Source organism: Mobula hypostoma, chromosome 4 (assembly GCF_963921235.1).
Source record: "Mobula hypostoma chromosome 4, sMobHyp1.1, whole genome shotgun sequence".
NCBI classification, from domain to species: domain Eukaryota; kingdom Metazoa; phylum Chordata; class Chondrichthyes; order Myliobatiformes; family Myliobatidae; genus Mobula; species Mobula hypostoma.
The window spans coordinates 9,856,267-9,869,689 of record NC_086100.1 but is presented as its reverse complement, the minus strand read 5'-3'; the positions used below and the strand labels follow the sequence as shown (position 1 = coordinate 9,869,689).

At 45.1% G+C, this 13,423-nt stretch overlaps 1 protein-coding gene across 1 annotated transcript in view; it reads right to left on the bottom strand.

Moving 5' to 3' along the window:
• Positions 1–3,072: 3,072 nt before the first annotated feature.
• The window catches only part of mmp23bb (matrix metallopeptidase 23bb), a 47,900-nt gene continuing 37,549 nt past the window's right edge, over positions 3,073–13,423 (bottom strand). The window contains exons 6-8 of the mRNA XM_063044782.1: positions 12,444–12,554; positions 9,999–10,128; positions 3,073–3,553 (exon numbers count right to left, since the gene is read on the bottom strand). Coding sequence (XP_062900852.1) covers positions 3,340–3,553; positions 9,999–10,128; positions 12,444–12,554 — 455 coding nt within the window. The 3' untranslated portion in view covers positions 3,073–3,339. The remainder of the gene's footprint in view (positions 3,554–9,998; positions 10,129–12,443; positions 12,555–13,423) is intronic.

Sequence of the window (13,423 nt, the reverse complement as noted above, 5' to 3'; positions counted from 1 at the left end):
AATGGACTGCACAGGGAAGAGAAAACAATACAAAGTCAAGATTCAGTTTCACTAACGGGCATGCTGGTGATGACCAAGCTGCTAAGGATGAGAGTGACACAGAACTGAGCAGCCCTGAGATTTGCATTATGAAAACTAACAAGACAAGCTTATATCAAGAAGTAAACTGCAAATTAATTTAAATGAAATTGGACACTGTCCGGGCTGTTTCAGTTATTCAAACAAGTCAGTTTGAAAGGTCTTTAAAAGATACAGATCTGAAGCCTGCAGATATCCAACTAAGAAGTTATACTGGAGAAAAGATAATTCCAGTGGGGATGATATTTGTAACAGTGAAATACGGTACAACAACCAACAAGGCAAATTGGGTATGTCTGTAATGAAAGCAGGAGGACTAGCATTGTGGGGTCGTGATTGGCTGAGACAACTACCAATTAATCAGAGATCCATCCACCATTTGCATGAAATAGAGTCAACTGAAAGCGACTGAATGACGCCACAGCAGTGTTCAGGATGGCATTGGAAAACTCAAACACATTAAGGCTAAAATAAAATTAAATGACAATGCTGCACCCATGTTTTGCAAAGCCCATCCGGTTCCTTGTACCATCTGTCATAGAGTACCAGTGAGCTAGATTGCATGGGGGCTGAAGGAATTCTTTTCACAGTTGAGTGGAGCCCATGAACAACACCAATGTTGCCAGTAGTCAAGAGAAATGGCCGTCAGGATCTGAGGTTATTTTAAGGTTACCATCAACCCAGAACTGAGAGTAGATCAATGCCCTCTGCCTAGGTTAGAGGATATCTTTGCACACCTCTTTGGAGGGAAACACCTCAGCAATGTGGACTTAGCTGAGGCCTATCTACAGATGGAGATGGAAGAAGTGTCTAAATTGCTTCTCAACAAAGACACGTGCAAAGGGCTTTATTGCTACAATAGTCTTATTTTTGGAGTCGCGTCCTCACCCGCACTTTGGCAGGAAGCTATGGACCAGGTACTGCAGGGCTGTCCGGACACCCAGCATTTCCTGGATGGCATCACTGTTACCGGTTAGGATGACAAGGAACATCTCCAAAATCTCAGGACAGTAATACAAGGATTAGGAGATTATGGGCTCAGTGCACGACACAGTAAGTGTGAATTCTTTAAACCAATCATCACTTACCGCGGAGGTTGCCTCATGTGGGGATTGAGAGTTGTTGCACCATCCAAGCTGACAGCTGAAGTGCTGGAAGAGTTTAAGTACATGCCGGTTATCCAGGCGTGGCCAAAGCTTTGTCTGGTGGCCTGGGACAGATCAGCAGATCAAGCAGCTTGCCATGTACTGTTGGGGATGCCAACACATGCAGAAAAAATGTGTCCAGAACTGACAGAACCACTTTCCGCAGTCCCAGAATCAACTCCTACAGCCAGCGCAGAGGAGGCTGCAGAACCTGAGAGCATTTCACAGCCACAAGTCTCACCTGCCAAGCAGAGTGGCCCCACACCCCACACCCCGTCAGGAAAGACATCATCCCACAACAGTAAGAAATCCTCCATAGTGATTAACTCTTTAGGCCTGAATGGGGCAATTTAAAATTTACTATGCTGCTGTGGATGTGGAGTTGGAGTTTATAGCTAAGCAGGGAGGAGTGTTGTGTATTTAATATTTCAGTAATGTTGTAAATATATAGTTTGATTAAGCATTCTTTGTCATTTACATAATGGGTTAGGGTTCTCTAAGGAGAACTTGGAGGAGAAGATGGCGGCGCGACGGCAGCGCGTGCGGCCACTTCGGTGGTGATGTCTGTTATCTGTCAAGAAGGGGACCGTGCAAAATTCTGATTTGATGGAGACGGACGTGAGAGTACGGAGGAACATCTGGAAAACTTCTGAAATGCTCGCTTCGCTGCCGCTGCTACTGTGTGGTAACCGGCATCTCTGGAGCAGAAGGCCCCGAATCCTCGGTTTTACTTGCTTCAGCGGCCAGGGCGAGGTCGAAGGCGCTCGGCAGAGGATGGCGCTCGGGAGGCTGTATCGGAGAGGCTGGTCGGAAGCTCGAAGTTTTCGGACAGATGGACTCAGTGTCGGCTGTGGTCGGCTGCTTCCAAGGCATCGGCAAGTTGACGGTGCCTGGAGGTTTATGGCAGGGAGTTTCTCCCTTTGCTGCCTGCTATCGGGGACTCCGGAGTAGATCGACTCGGGGACTTTTGAGACTTTATTTACCGTGCCCATGGTTTGTTCTTCATCAAATTATGGTATTGCTTTGCACTGCTGTAACTATATGTTATAATTATGTGGTTCTGTCAGTGTTAGTCTTTGGTTTGTCCTGTTTTCTGTGATATCACTCTGGAGAAACATTGTATCATTTCTTAATGCATGTATGCATTTCTAAATGACAATAAAAGAGGACTGAGTGTCCTCATAATCTCAATGCATTGTGGGTGTTATGTAAAAGTACATGAATGGCACATTATCACACCACCACATTGCATGCCTTGCCTGAAGTAAAAATAAAGCAAGACACATTATTCCCGGCTCCTTTTTTTATTTTGATTCATTTTATGTTTTGAAGTTACAAAACATAACACCTCTGGCCCAATGAGCTTACACCACCAGTCACACCCACGTGACCAATCAACCTACTTACCTTTGAAATGTGGGAGGAAACGGGCGTACCTGCAGGAAATACATGGGCCATGGGGAGGACATACAAACTCCTACAGACGGTGCTGGATTTGAACCCAAGTTGTGGGTACTGTAATAGTGTTATGCTAATCACTACACTACCACACCAGTTGATGGAAGTGTGGAAGTCTTCTCCTTTGGTGAGATGATCATCGCTGACTGAAAGGATACTTTTGGAAGTCATCAATTTTACCATTCAAATAAGTTAGTAAGTTTATTTATTTTATTTATTTTTTATTTAGCGATACAGCACAGAACAAGCCTTTCCAACCCAATAAGCTGCACTGCCCAACAACCCACCTATTTAGCCCTAGCCTAAGCACAGAGCAATTAACAATGACCAATTAACCTACTAACCAGTATATCTTTGGACTGTGGGAGGAAATCGGAATGCCCGGAGGAAACCTACACGTTCACAGGAAGAACATTACAAATCATTACAGATCGCATCGGAAATTATTTCCGAACTCTGACGCCCTGAGTTGTACTAGTGTTGCACTAACTCCTGTACTACCATGGCACCCTCATGTTGACCTCATGATGATCAGGTTGGGAACTCAATCTGTTGCCAAGAAAAAAATGTCCACAATTGGTTAAAACTAAAGACATTATCTTCCAGGGTTACATTATCATCTTTACAATGGGTTGGGTTGGTTTGGGAACCCATATCCTCAATGCAAGTTGGTATTTTGTGACTTGGCAATATCCTTGTTTTCCTTGACCCTGATCCACCAGGAATTGGCTTGAAACGTAGTGTTCTTGCGCTGAATTTGACAGGTGTACAGGCCCTCGTTATACTCATTTGCTACAATACTGAGGTTCTGTCCTTTCAGAATGATGTATCCAGGGACGGAATGGGCCAGTAGTTCGCCATCCTTGTACCAACTGAAAAGAACCAAACCAAATGTGAATCTTTGTAAAGGAAGACAAAGAGCTTACATTCTTACAGTAACTTACTGATCGACTGGCGGTGAAAAGAAGTATCAAACACGCAGATCAATCTGTACACAGCAAGATTCCACTGTCAATGATCAGTTTTGACAAACGTTTTTTGAGAAAAATGCTGAAGAGCAAACTTGGTGTACACGTCAGAAGGGAGAACATAAAATTCCTCTCTTGTTTTAGAACATGGAACATAGACCACAGAAGAGTACAGCACAGGAATAAACCTTTCAGTCCATGGTGTTGTGCAGAAATGTTTAAGCCAAGGCTCCCTAACTGTAGAAACACCTTCTGTCTGCACATGGTCCATATCCCTCCAGTCACTACATATTCATGTACATGTCTAAGGGCCTCTTAAACGTTGCTGTCATATCTGTGCTTACCACCACCCTTGGCAGTGCATTCCAGGCACCCACCAAACTAGGCTTGAAACATTCAACCTGAAGCTGAGGCTCCTGAGGGTTCCTGTGCTGTGGAAGACGTCCTGCCTCGTCCCTGTGCCGAAGACGCCGTGCCCCAGCGGCCTCAATGACTACAGACCAGTGGTATTGACCTCCCACATCATGAAGACCCTGGGGAGACTTGTTCCGGAGCTGCTCCAGCCTATGGTCAGGCCACACTTAGATCCCCTCCAGTTCGCCTACCAGCCCCGACTAGGAGTTGAGGATGCCATCATCTACCTGCTGAACCGTGTCTACGCCCACATGGACAAGCCAGCGAGCACTGTGAGGGTCATGTTTTTTGACTTCTCCAGTGCGTTCAACACCATCCGCCCTGCTCTGCTGGGGGAGAAGCTGACAGTGATGCAGGTGGATGCTTCCCTGGTATCATGGATTCTTGATTACCTGACTGGCAGACCACAGTACGTGTGCTTGCAACACTGTGTGTCCGACAGAGTGATCAGCAGCACTGGGGCTCCACAGGGGACTGTCTTGTCTCCCTTTCTCTTCACCATTTACACCTCGGACTTCAACTACTGCACAGAGTTTTGTCATCTTCAGAAGTTTTCTGATGACTCTGCCATAGTTGGATGCATCAGCAAGGGAGAAGAAGCTGAGTACAGGGCTACTGTAGGAAACTTTGTCATATGGTGTGAGCAGAATTATCTGCAGCTTAATGTAAAAAAGACTAAGGAGCTGGTGGTAGACCTGAGGAGAGCTAAGGTACTGGTGACCCCTGTTTCCATCCAGGGGGTCAGTGTGGACATGGTGGAGGATTACAAATACCTGGGGATACGAGTTGACAATAAACTGGACTGGTCAAAGAACACTGAGGCTGTCTACAAGAGTCAGAGCCGTCTCTATTTCCTGAGGAGACTGAAGTCCTTTATCATCTCCTGGACGATGCTGAGGATGTTCTCCGAGTCTGTGGTGGCCAGTGCTATCATGTTTGCTATTGTGTGCTGGGGCAGCAGGCTGAGGGTAGCAGACACCAACAGAATCAACAAACTCATTCGTAAGGCCAGTGATGTTGTGGGGATGGAACTGGACTCTCTGACGGTGGTGTCTGAAAAGAGGATGCTGTCTAAGTTGCATGCCATCTTGGTCAATGTCTCCCATCCACTACATAATGTACTGGGTGGGCACAGGAGTACATTCATCCAGAGACTCATTCCATCGAGATGCAACACAGAGCGTCATAGGAAGTCATTCCTGCCTGTGGCCATCAAACTTTACAACTTCTCCCTTGGAGGGTCAGACACCCTGAGCCAATAGGCTGGTCCTGGACTTATTTCCTGGCATAATTTACATATTACTATTTAACTATTTATGGTTTTATTACTATTTATTATTTAAGGTGCAACTGTAACGAAAACCAATTTCCCCTGGGATCAATAAAGTATGACTATGACTATGACTATGACTTGACCAACGAACTTCCTTCAAACTTCATCCTCACCCCCAACGCACACTTTAAATAGATGCCCTCTATTAGACTTTTAACCCTGAGAAAAAGATAATGGCAGTCTATCCTATGCCTCCTGTAATCTTATAAACCACTATTCTCAGTCTCTGCCACTCCAGAAACAGTTATCCGAGTTCTTCTTGTTCAACTACTCCTTGCCCTCCAATCTAGGCAGCATCCCAGTGAATCTCTTGTGCACCCTCCCTAAAGACTCCACATCCTTCTTTTAATGGGTGCGACCAGAATTGAATGCAATACTCCAGATGCAGCTTAGCCAGAGCTTTATAAAGCTGCAACATTATTTTCTGACTTGTGGACTTAATACCTAACTGATAAAGGCTATCATGCCATAAGCCTTAGAGCACTATAGCACGGTACAAGCCCTTCAGCACACAATGTTGTACCAATATTTTAACCTACTTGAAAATCGATCTCACCCTTCCCTCCTACATACCCTCCATTTTTCTATCATCTATGTCCCTATCTAAGAGTCTCTTAAAATACCCCTAATGTATCTGCCTCTACCACCACTCCTGGCAGCATGTTCAGCAAAACTACCACTCTCTGTGCAAAAAACTTAACTTTGACATCACTCCTATGCTATCCTCCAATCACCTTAAAATTATGCCCTCTGGTATTAGCAATTCCACCCCGGGAAAAAGTCTCTGGTTATCCATTCTATCCATACCTCATCATCTTGTACACCTCCATCAAGTCACCTCTCATCCTCCTTCACTCCAAAGAGAAAAGATTTAGCTCACTCAGCCTATCCTCATAAGACATGCCCTCTAATCCAGACAGCATCTTGGTAAATATCCTCTGCACCCTCTCTAAAGCCTCCACATCCTTCCTATAATGAGGCGACCAGAACTGAATACAATATTCCAAATGTGGTATATGCAGGGTTTTATAGAGGTACAACATTACCTCACGGATTCTGGCTCTTGAAATCAATCCCCAGACTCATGACGGCCAACACTCTGTACACCTTTGTAAACACACTATCAACTTGCCCGGCAACCTTGAGGGATCCATATGTGTGGACCCCAAAAGCACATAACGGCAGTTCCAACAGAATAGGAGGCCCCGACAGCTGCTTTGGGTTATTAGTCGAATTGATGGATTCAGTTCCTGCAGAGGGAATTGAACATACACAATCCTGTGTCTGAAGCACGTTACACAAAATACACACCTTGAGCCGGAAGGTGTACAAGATGATGAGAGGCATTGATCGTGTGGATAGTCAGAGGCTTTTTCCCAGGGCTGAAATGGCTAACACGAAAGGGCACAGTTTTAAGGTGCTTGGAAGTAGGTACAGAGGAGATGTCAGGGGTAAGTTGTTGTTGTTTGTTTGTTTTTTACACAGAGAGTGGTGAGTGCGTGGAATGGACTGCCGGCGACGGCAGTGGAGGTGGACATGATAGGGTCTTTTAAGAGACTTTTGGGTAGGTACATGGAGCTTAGAAAAATAGAGGGCTATGGGTAACCCTAGTAATTTCTAAGGTAGGGACATGCTCGGCACAACTTTATGGACCAAAAAGCCTGTATTGTGCTGTAGGTTTTCTATGTTTTCTATGTAAATGAATCTGAATCTTAATGTACTGCCTGACTCTGATAGATACCTCAGTACTCAATACTTGAAATAGAAAGAGACAGTACACTACTAAGGAACACAATTAACAGTTGATGAGCAGAAGGATCTTGGGGTCCAAGTTCATAGGTTCCTGGAAGTGGCTGAACTGACTGATAGGGTGGTTAAGAAAGCATATGGTATGCTTGTTATTATTAGTCAAGGCATTGAGTTCAAAGGTTATTAATTTATAATACAGCTTTATAAAACTCTAGTTTGGCTGTATTTGGTTTCTTAAGGTCGTTATAGCTCGAAGTGGTAATGGTGATAAGCTCCCAATGGTGCATGACCCAAATAGCCTCTGACAACCAAGTCCAGCACCTGGCCTTCAAGTGTGGCTTAGGGGCTAAGCCTTGGAGAACTGTTTCTACTCACAGTTGAAGGGGCAAAGACGGGTTACTGGTGCCTTAAAACTAATTGCTTTGAGCAGATTGGACTCATCAGCCCTGGTTGGCAGCTCATCTAGAAGAAGGAAATTTCTGATCTCAAACCTCCACTGCCTTGCGGCTATACCCACTTATGGGGAAAGCTTCTGAACTAAGTCGCAAGGGAAAATCTGGAGCTGGGGTCCTTAAGGCAGTCCTACGTTGAGTTCAACGCTGACTGGCAATACCTGCAAAGCTGCTGCTGCCAAACTGTATCAGTCTCTGCCATATCTTTGGATTCATCAGATGCAAGAAGAATGGGAGCTTTCTACATGGGCAACAGCTTGCTCTCCATATTGTATTGACCAGGCACGTGTATCTAGACAGCAAAGACGCAATATCCATGGCCGACCTTGACCAACGGAGGCCTCTGTTATTTAGGGCACACCTGGAATATTGCCTACAGTGCTGGTTGCCCAATTATAGGAAGGGTGTTGATGTTTTGGAGAGGGTGCAGAAGAGGGTTACCAGGATGCTGCCTGGATTAGAGGGCATGAGTACAAGCAGGAGTTGGACAAACTTGGGTTATTTCTGTAGAGCAGCAAAGGCTAAGGGAAGATCTGATAAAGGTTTATAAGGTTATGAAAGATATAGATAGAGTAGACAGACAGTATCATATTTCCCAGGGTTGAAATATCTAATACCAAATGGCATTTAAAGTGAGAAGTGGCAACTTCAAAGGAGGGGGCAGGTTTTTTTTACATAGAGAGTGGTATGCCTGGGTTGTGCTGCCTGGTAGAGGCAGATACAGTAAAAACTTTTAAGCGGCGTTTAGATGGGTGCATGAATGTGAGGAAAATGGAAGGATATGGACATTGTATACGCAGTAGAGATTAGTTTAGTTGACCATTTAATTATTCATTTAATTATTTCAGCACAACACTGTGGGCCAAAGGGCCTGTCCCTGTCCTATACTGTTCTACATTCTCTAGGTCTTTTCCTACTGATTATTAAAAGCATTTGAAAAGACACATGAAGAGTTACAAGGACTGGAGGGATGTGGACCATGTGGAGGCCGGATTATTGGATTAGCAACATGGACAGCACAGACATTGTGGGCTAAATGGTCTGCTCCTGTGTTGTACTGTTCTGTACAAAGAACTGGAGAAACTCAGCAGGTCAGGCAGTATCTACGGAGGGACAACGTACAGTTAACATTTTGGTCAAGATTCTGCCAATTCAGGTGAAGAGTTTAGACCCGAAACGTTGATTGTCCATTTCCCACCACAGATGCTGCCTGACTCGTTGTGTTCTTCCAGCATTTCGTACAGTGCTCCAATTCCAGCAACCTGTGTTCTATTTCTACATAAATATCTACAGATATTCCTTTAGCTCAGTGAAACAAGATCATTGACCCCCCCCCAAACCCCCGCATTTAAAAAACTGAGGAAACACCTTCACCAAAAGGATTGGAGTGGTTAAAGAAGGCAGTTTTATGACCATCTCTAGGACCATTAGCAATGGGCAATAAATTCTGGCCTGTTACCTTGCAAGAGAATTAGTAATCTCCACACTATTGTTCGTGTGGGCACGTGGCCAAGTGGTTAAGGCATTGGACTAGCAACCTGAAGGTCGTGAGTTCGAGCCCCAGCCGAGGCAACCTGTTGTGTCCTTGAGCAAGGCACCTAACCACACATTGCTCTGCGACAACACTGGTGCCAAGCTGTATGGGTCCAAATGCCCTTCCCTTGGACAACATTGGTGTTGTGGAGAGGGGATGCTTTCCAGGCACAGATCCATGGTCTCGCAAGACTAACGGAGGCCTTTGCTTTCAGGAAGAATTTCTTCCTGGTGGCCAAACATTTTAATTCTGATTCCTATTCCCATTCTGACATGTCAGTCCATTGTCTCCTCTTGTGCCAACATGAGGCCACCCTCAGGCTGGAGGAGCAACATCTTATATTCTGTCAGGGTGGCCTCCAATATAGATCCCTCCTTCCAGTAAACTAAATTCTCCCCCCACCCTGCCCACCCCTTCCTCTATTCCCCACTCTCACCCTTTTACCTCTCCTCACTTGCCTATCAATTCCTCGGGTATCCTCCTCCTTCCCTTTCTCCTATCGTTCACTCTCCTCGCCTATCAGATTCCTTCTTCTCCAGCCTTTGACCTTTCCCACCCAACTGGCTTCACCTATCACTTTCTAGCTACTCTCCTTCTCCTCCCCCCACCTTTTTATTCTGGCATCTTCCCCCTTCCGATCAGTCTTGAAGAAGGGCATTGGCCCGAAATGTCGACTTCATATTTATTTCTATAGATGCTGCCTGACCTACTGAGTTCCTCCTGCATTTTGTGTGCGTTGGTCAAGATTCCCAGCAACTGCAGACTTTCTGGTGTTTCTGAGAATTTCCCATTACTGCTTACATAACCCTTTGATTACTCAGCCCATAATTAACAGATGATTAAATGGTATGATTCAGTGCAACTCACCTGACTCTCAAAGAATTTGTCCTTGGGGGTACCTGCCCGCAGCGGAAAGTCACTATACGACCCTTGGACACATATTTTATCTTTACATTCTGAGGTAGAGCTGTGGTTGTAATTACTGCATCTGGTGGTTCTAAAAGGAAAGATTAGAGGTTTATTATTGAACTTGGCTGGTGGCTGTTCATAAACCCGTACCCCAGCTGCTTGCACATAAGGACTGTACACTGTCAATGGCAAGACCCTTAATGTAATGTACAAAGGACCTCGGGATCCAAGTCCATCACTCCCAGAACGTGGTTGCACAGGTTGACAGGGTGATATTGTAATTAGCACGCCGAGCCTGTGCAGGGCGCCGGAGAGCACGGGGTGCCAAGGTTTTTAGAGCACCTGCATTGATTAATTGTTATTTAATGACGGTGGTTAACTGTTTAGAGTTTATTGTTTTTTTCTCGATAGACTCACTCTTAATAATGCAGTCTCCTGGTACTTTCTATTTAACCTTATTAACTTTATTTTGATAGGCTCAGAGATTCAGTGTTACTTGGAGAATTTTAGCGGATATCCGAATAGCGGTAATTGTGGGGTCCTAGTTTTTAGTAAGCTACTTCTCACAGTGTCACTTGGCCACTGATGTCCTTTTGGAATTATTATGAATAACCTCTAAACACCATCTCTGCATTGGAGTCTGTCTTTCCTCCATACCTGGGTTCCAATATTGCCAATGCACACGGTGACAGGTATAGAAAGTGGAGAGGGTGGTATAGAAGAAATGTCATCAGTTCTGAAGAAGGGTCTCAGCCTGAAACTTCAACTGTTTATTCTTCTCCATAAATGCTGCCTGACCGGCTGACTTCCTCCAGCATTTTGTGCGTGTTGCTCTGTTACAGAAGTTAGAGCATACGAGAATGAGGGCAGATTTGATAGAGGTATACAAAATTGAGAGGGGTATAGATAGGGTAAATACAAGCAGGCTTTTTCCACTGAGGTTGGGCGAGACTAAAATTAGAAGTCATGGGTTAAGGGTGAAAGGTGAAATGTTTAAGGGGAACTTCTTCACTCAGAGAGTGGTGAAGGTGTGGAACGAGCTGTCAACAGAAGTGGTGGATGCAAGTTGGATTTCAATGGTTAAGAGAAATTTGGATAGTTAAATGGATGAGAGGGGTATGGAGGGCTATGGTCCGGGCACAGTTTGATGGAACTAGACAGATTAATAGTTTGTCATGGACTAGATGTAGCGAAGGACCTGTTTCTGTGGTGTAGTGTTCTATAACTCTATGATTTCATGGTTTGCCTCCTTTAGTCAAGGAAGTTCAAATGTCAGGAAGTTATGTTGCAGCTATATAAAACTCTGGTTAGGCGACATTTAGAGTATTACACTTAATTCCCATTGCTGGAAGGAAGTGGAGAGAGTGAAGAAAGAGGCTTATCAGGAGGAGCAAGGCACTCCTTCTGTCCGCTAGCCTGCAGGACACCCTTGGGCAAGGTGTAGCACCTGCTTAGCCCCTGATCAGGGTCAAGTGAAGCCATGGGCACAGGTAGTGGATGGTCGTAGGAGCAGCTGGTGCTTATCACAAGTCCTGGTTATGCGACCACTGACGAGTATTGATAATGGCTGGGGTCACCCATCTTGTAAAGACACCGCCCAGTAATAGGCAATGGCAAACCACTTCTGTAGAAAAATTTGCCACCCACATCATACAACATGGCACATAATGAAGATGACGATGAGGTAGACAGATCTTTTCTCCCAGGGCTGAAATGCCTAATACCAGAGGGAATGAATTTAAGGTGAGAGGGGGTAAGTTCAAAGGAGATGTGAGGGGTAAGTTTGTTTACACAGAGAGTGGTGGGTGTCTGGGATGTAGTACCTGGGGTGGTGGCCGAGGCAAATATGATTTAGGAGACTACTGAATGGAGACGTGAATGGAAAGGTACGGACGTTGTGTAGGTAGAAGTGATTAGTTTAGTAAGTCACTTAATTATTTACTAATTTAATAAAGAAATAGAAGATTATAAAAGATTAGTTGTATGTGTCACATGTACATCGAAACATACAGTGACATGGGCCACTTGTGTCAATGACCAACACGGTCCGAGGCTGTGCTGGGGCAGCCCGCAAGTGTCACCATGTTGCTGGTGCCAACATAACATGACCAAAACTTACTGAACCCTGACCCATACATCTTTGGGATGTGGGAGGAAACTGGAGCACGTGGCATAAACTCACAGAGTCCCAGAAAAAATGTACAAACTGCTTACAGACGGCAATGGGCGTTGTTCACTGGCACTGTGAAGTGTTACGCTAACCGTTACACTGGCATTAACAATACCAGTCTCCACCTCGTCACTGCTCACCGGTGGGTCGTACAGAACAATGAACAACTCCACCCTGGGAGCTGGATGGGCACCCCACAACCATTGCAACAAGCAGGTCCGACTACAGCTCACCGAAGCACAAGTCGCACACTTTGGGACAATGCTTTTTCATGAAGGAACGTCGCTTCTCGCAGAATCCAACACGAGCCCATGGACTGCACAGCCTCTTCTTGTCGATGCAGCCTGGAAGAAGACCCATAATACAGTCAGCACACCAGGGCAGAGAGTGGGAAATTATTCGGGGCCATCTCCGAACCCTATGAGCTCACCTTCAAGGACTCTACAACTCAAGTTCCCAATATTATTTATTATTTATTTATTTATTATCACGTTGTTTTTCTTTTTGTATTTGCACTATTTGTTATATTCTGCACATTGGTTGTTTGTCCATACTTGTGTAGTTTTTCATTGATTCTCATGTTTCTTTGACTCTACCATGAAGGGCTGCGAGTAAATGAATCTCAGGGTAGTGCATGGAGACACACTGCACATGTACTTTGGTATTAAATTTATTTTCAGTTTTGAACTTGGACCCCACCTGAGGTTTATACAATGGTGAGAGGCATAGGTATCTTCTTCAAAGGGTTGAAATGCCTGATATCAGAGGGCGTGCATGTGAGGTGAGAGTGGGGTAATTTCGAAGGAGGAGTGCAGGACAAGTTTAGATGCAGAGAATGGTGGGTATTTGGAGAGTGCTGCCTTGCGAGGTGGTGGAGGCCAATATCATAGAACATAGGAAATAGGAGCAGGAGTCGGCCATCCAGCCTGTCAAGCCTGCTCTGCCATTCAATAAGATCATCGCTGATCTGGCCTTGGACTCATCTCCCCATAACTCTTAATTCCCCTACTGTGCAAAAATCTATCCAACCTTGTCTTAAATATATTTACTGAGGTAGCCTCCACTGCTTCACTGGGCAGAGAATTCCACTGATAGGGGCCTTCAAGAGGCTCGATAGAGGTGTATAAGATTATAAGTGGACAGCCTGCGCCTTTTTCATGGGACATCAGCAGCTAGTACCAGAGGACATACAGGCAGAAGGAATTAGTTTGTT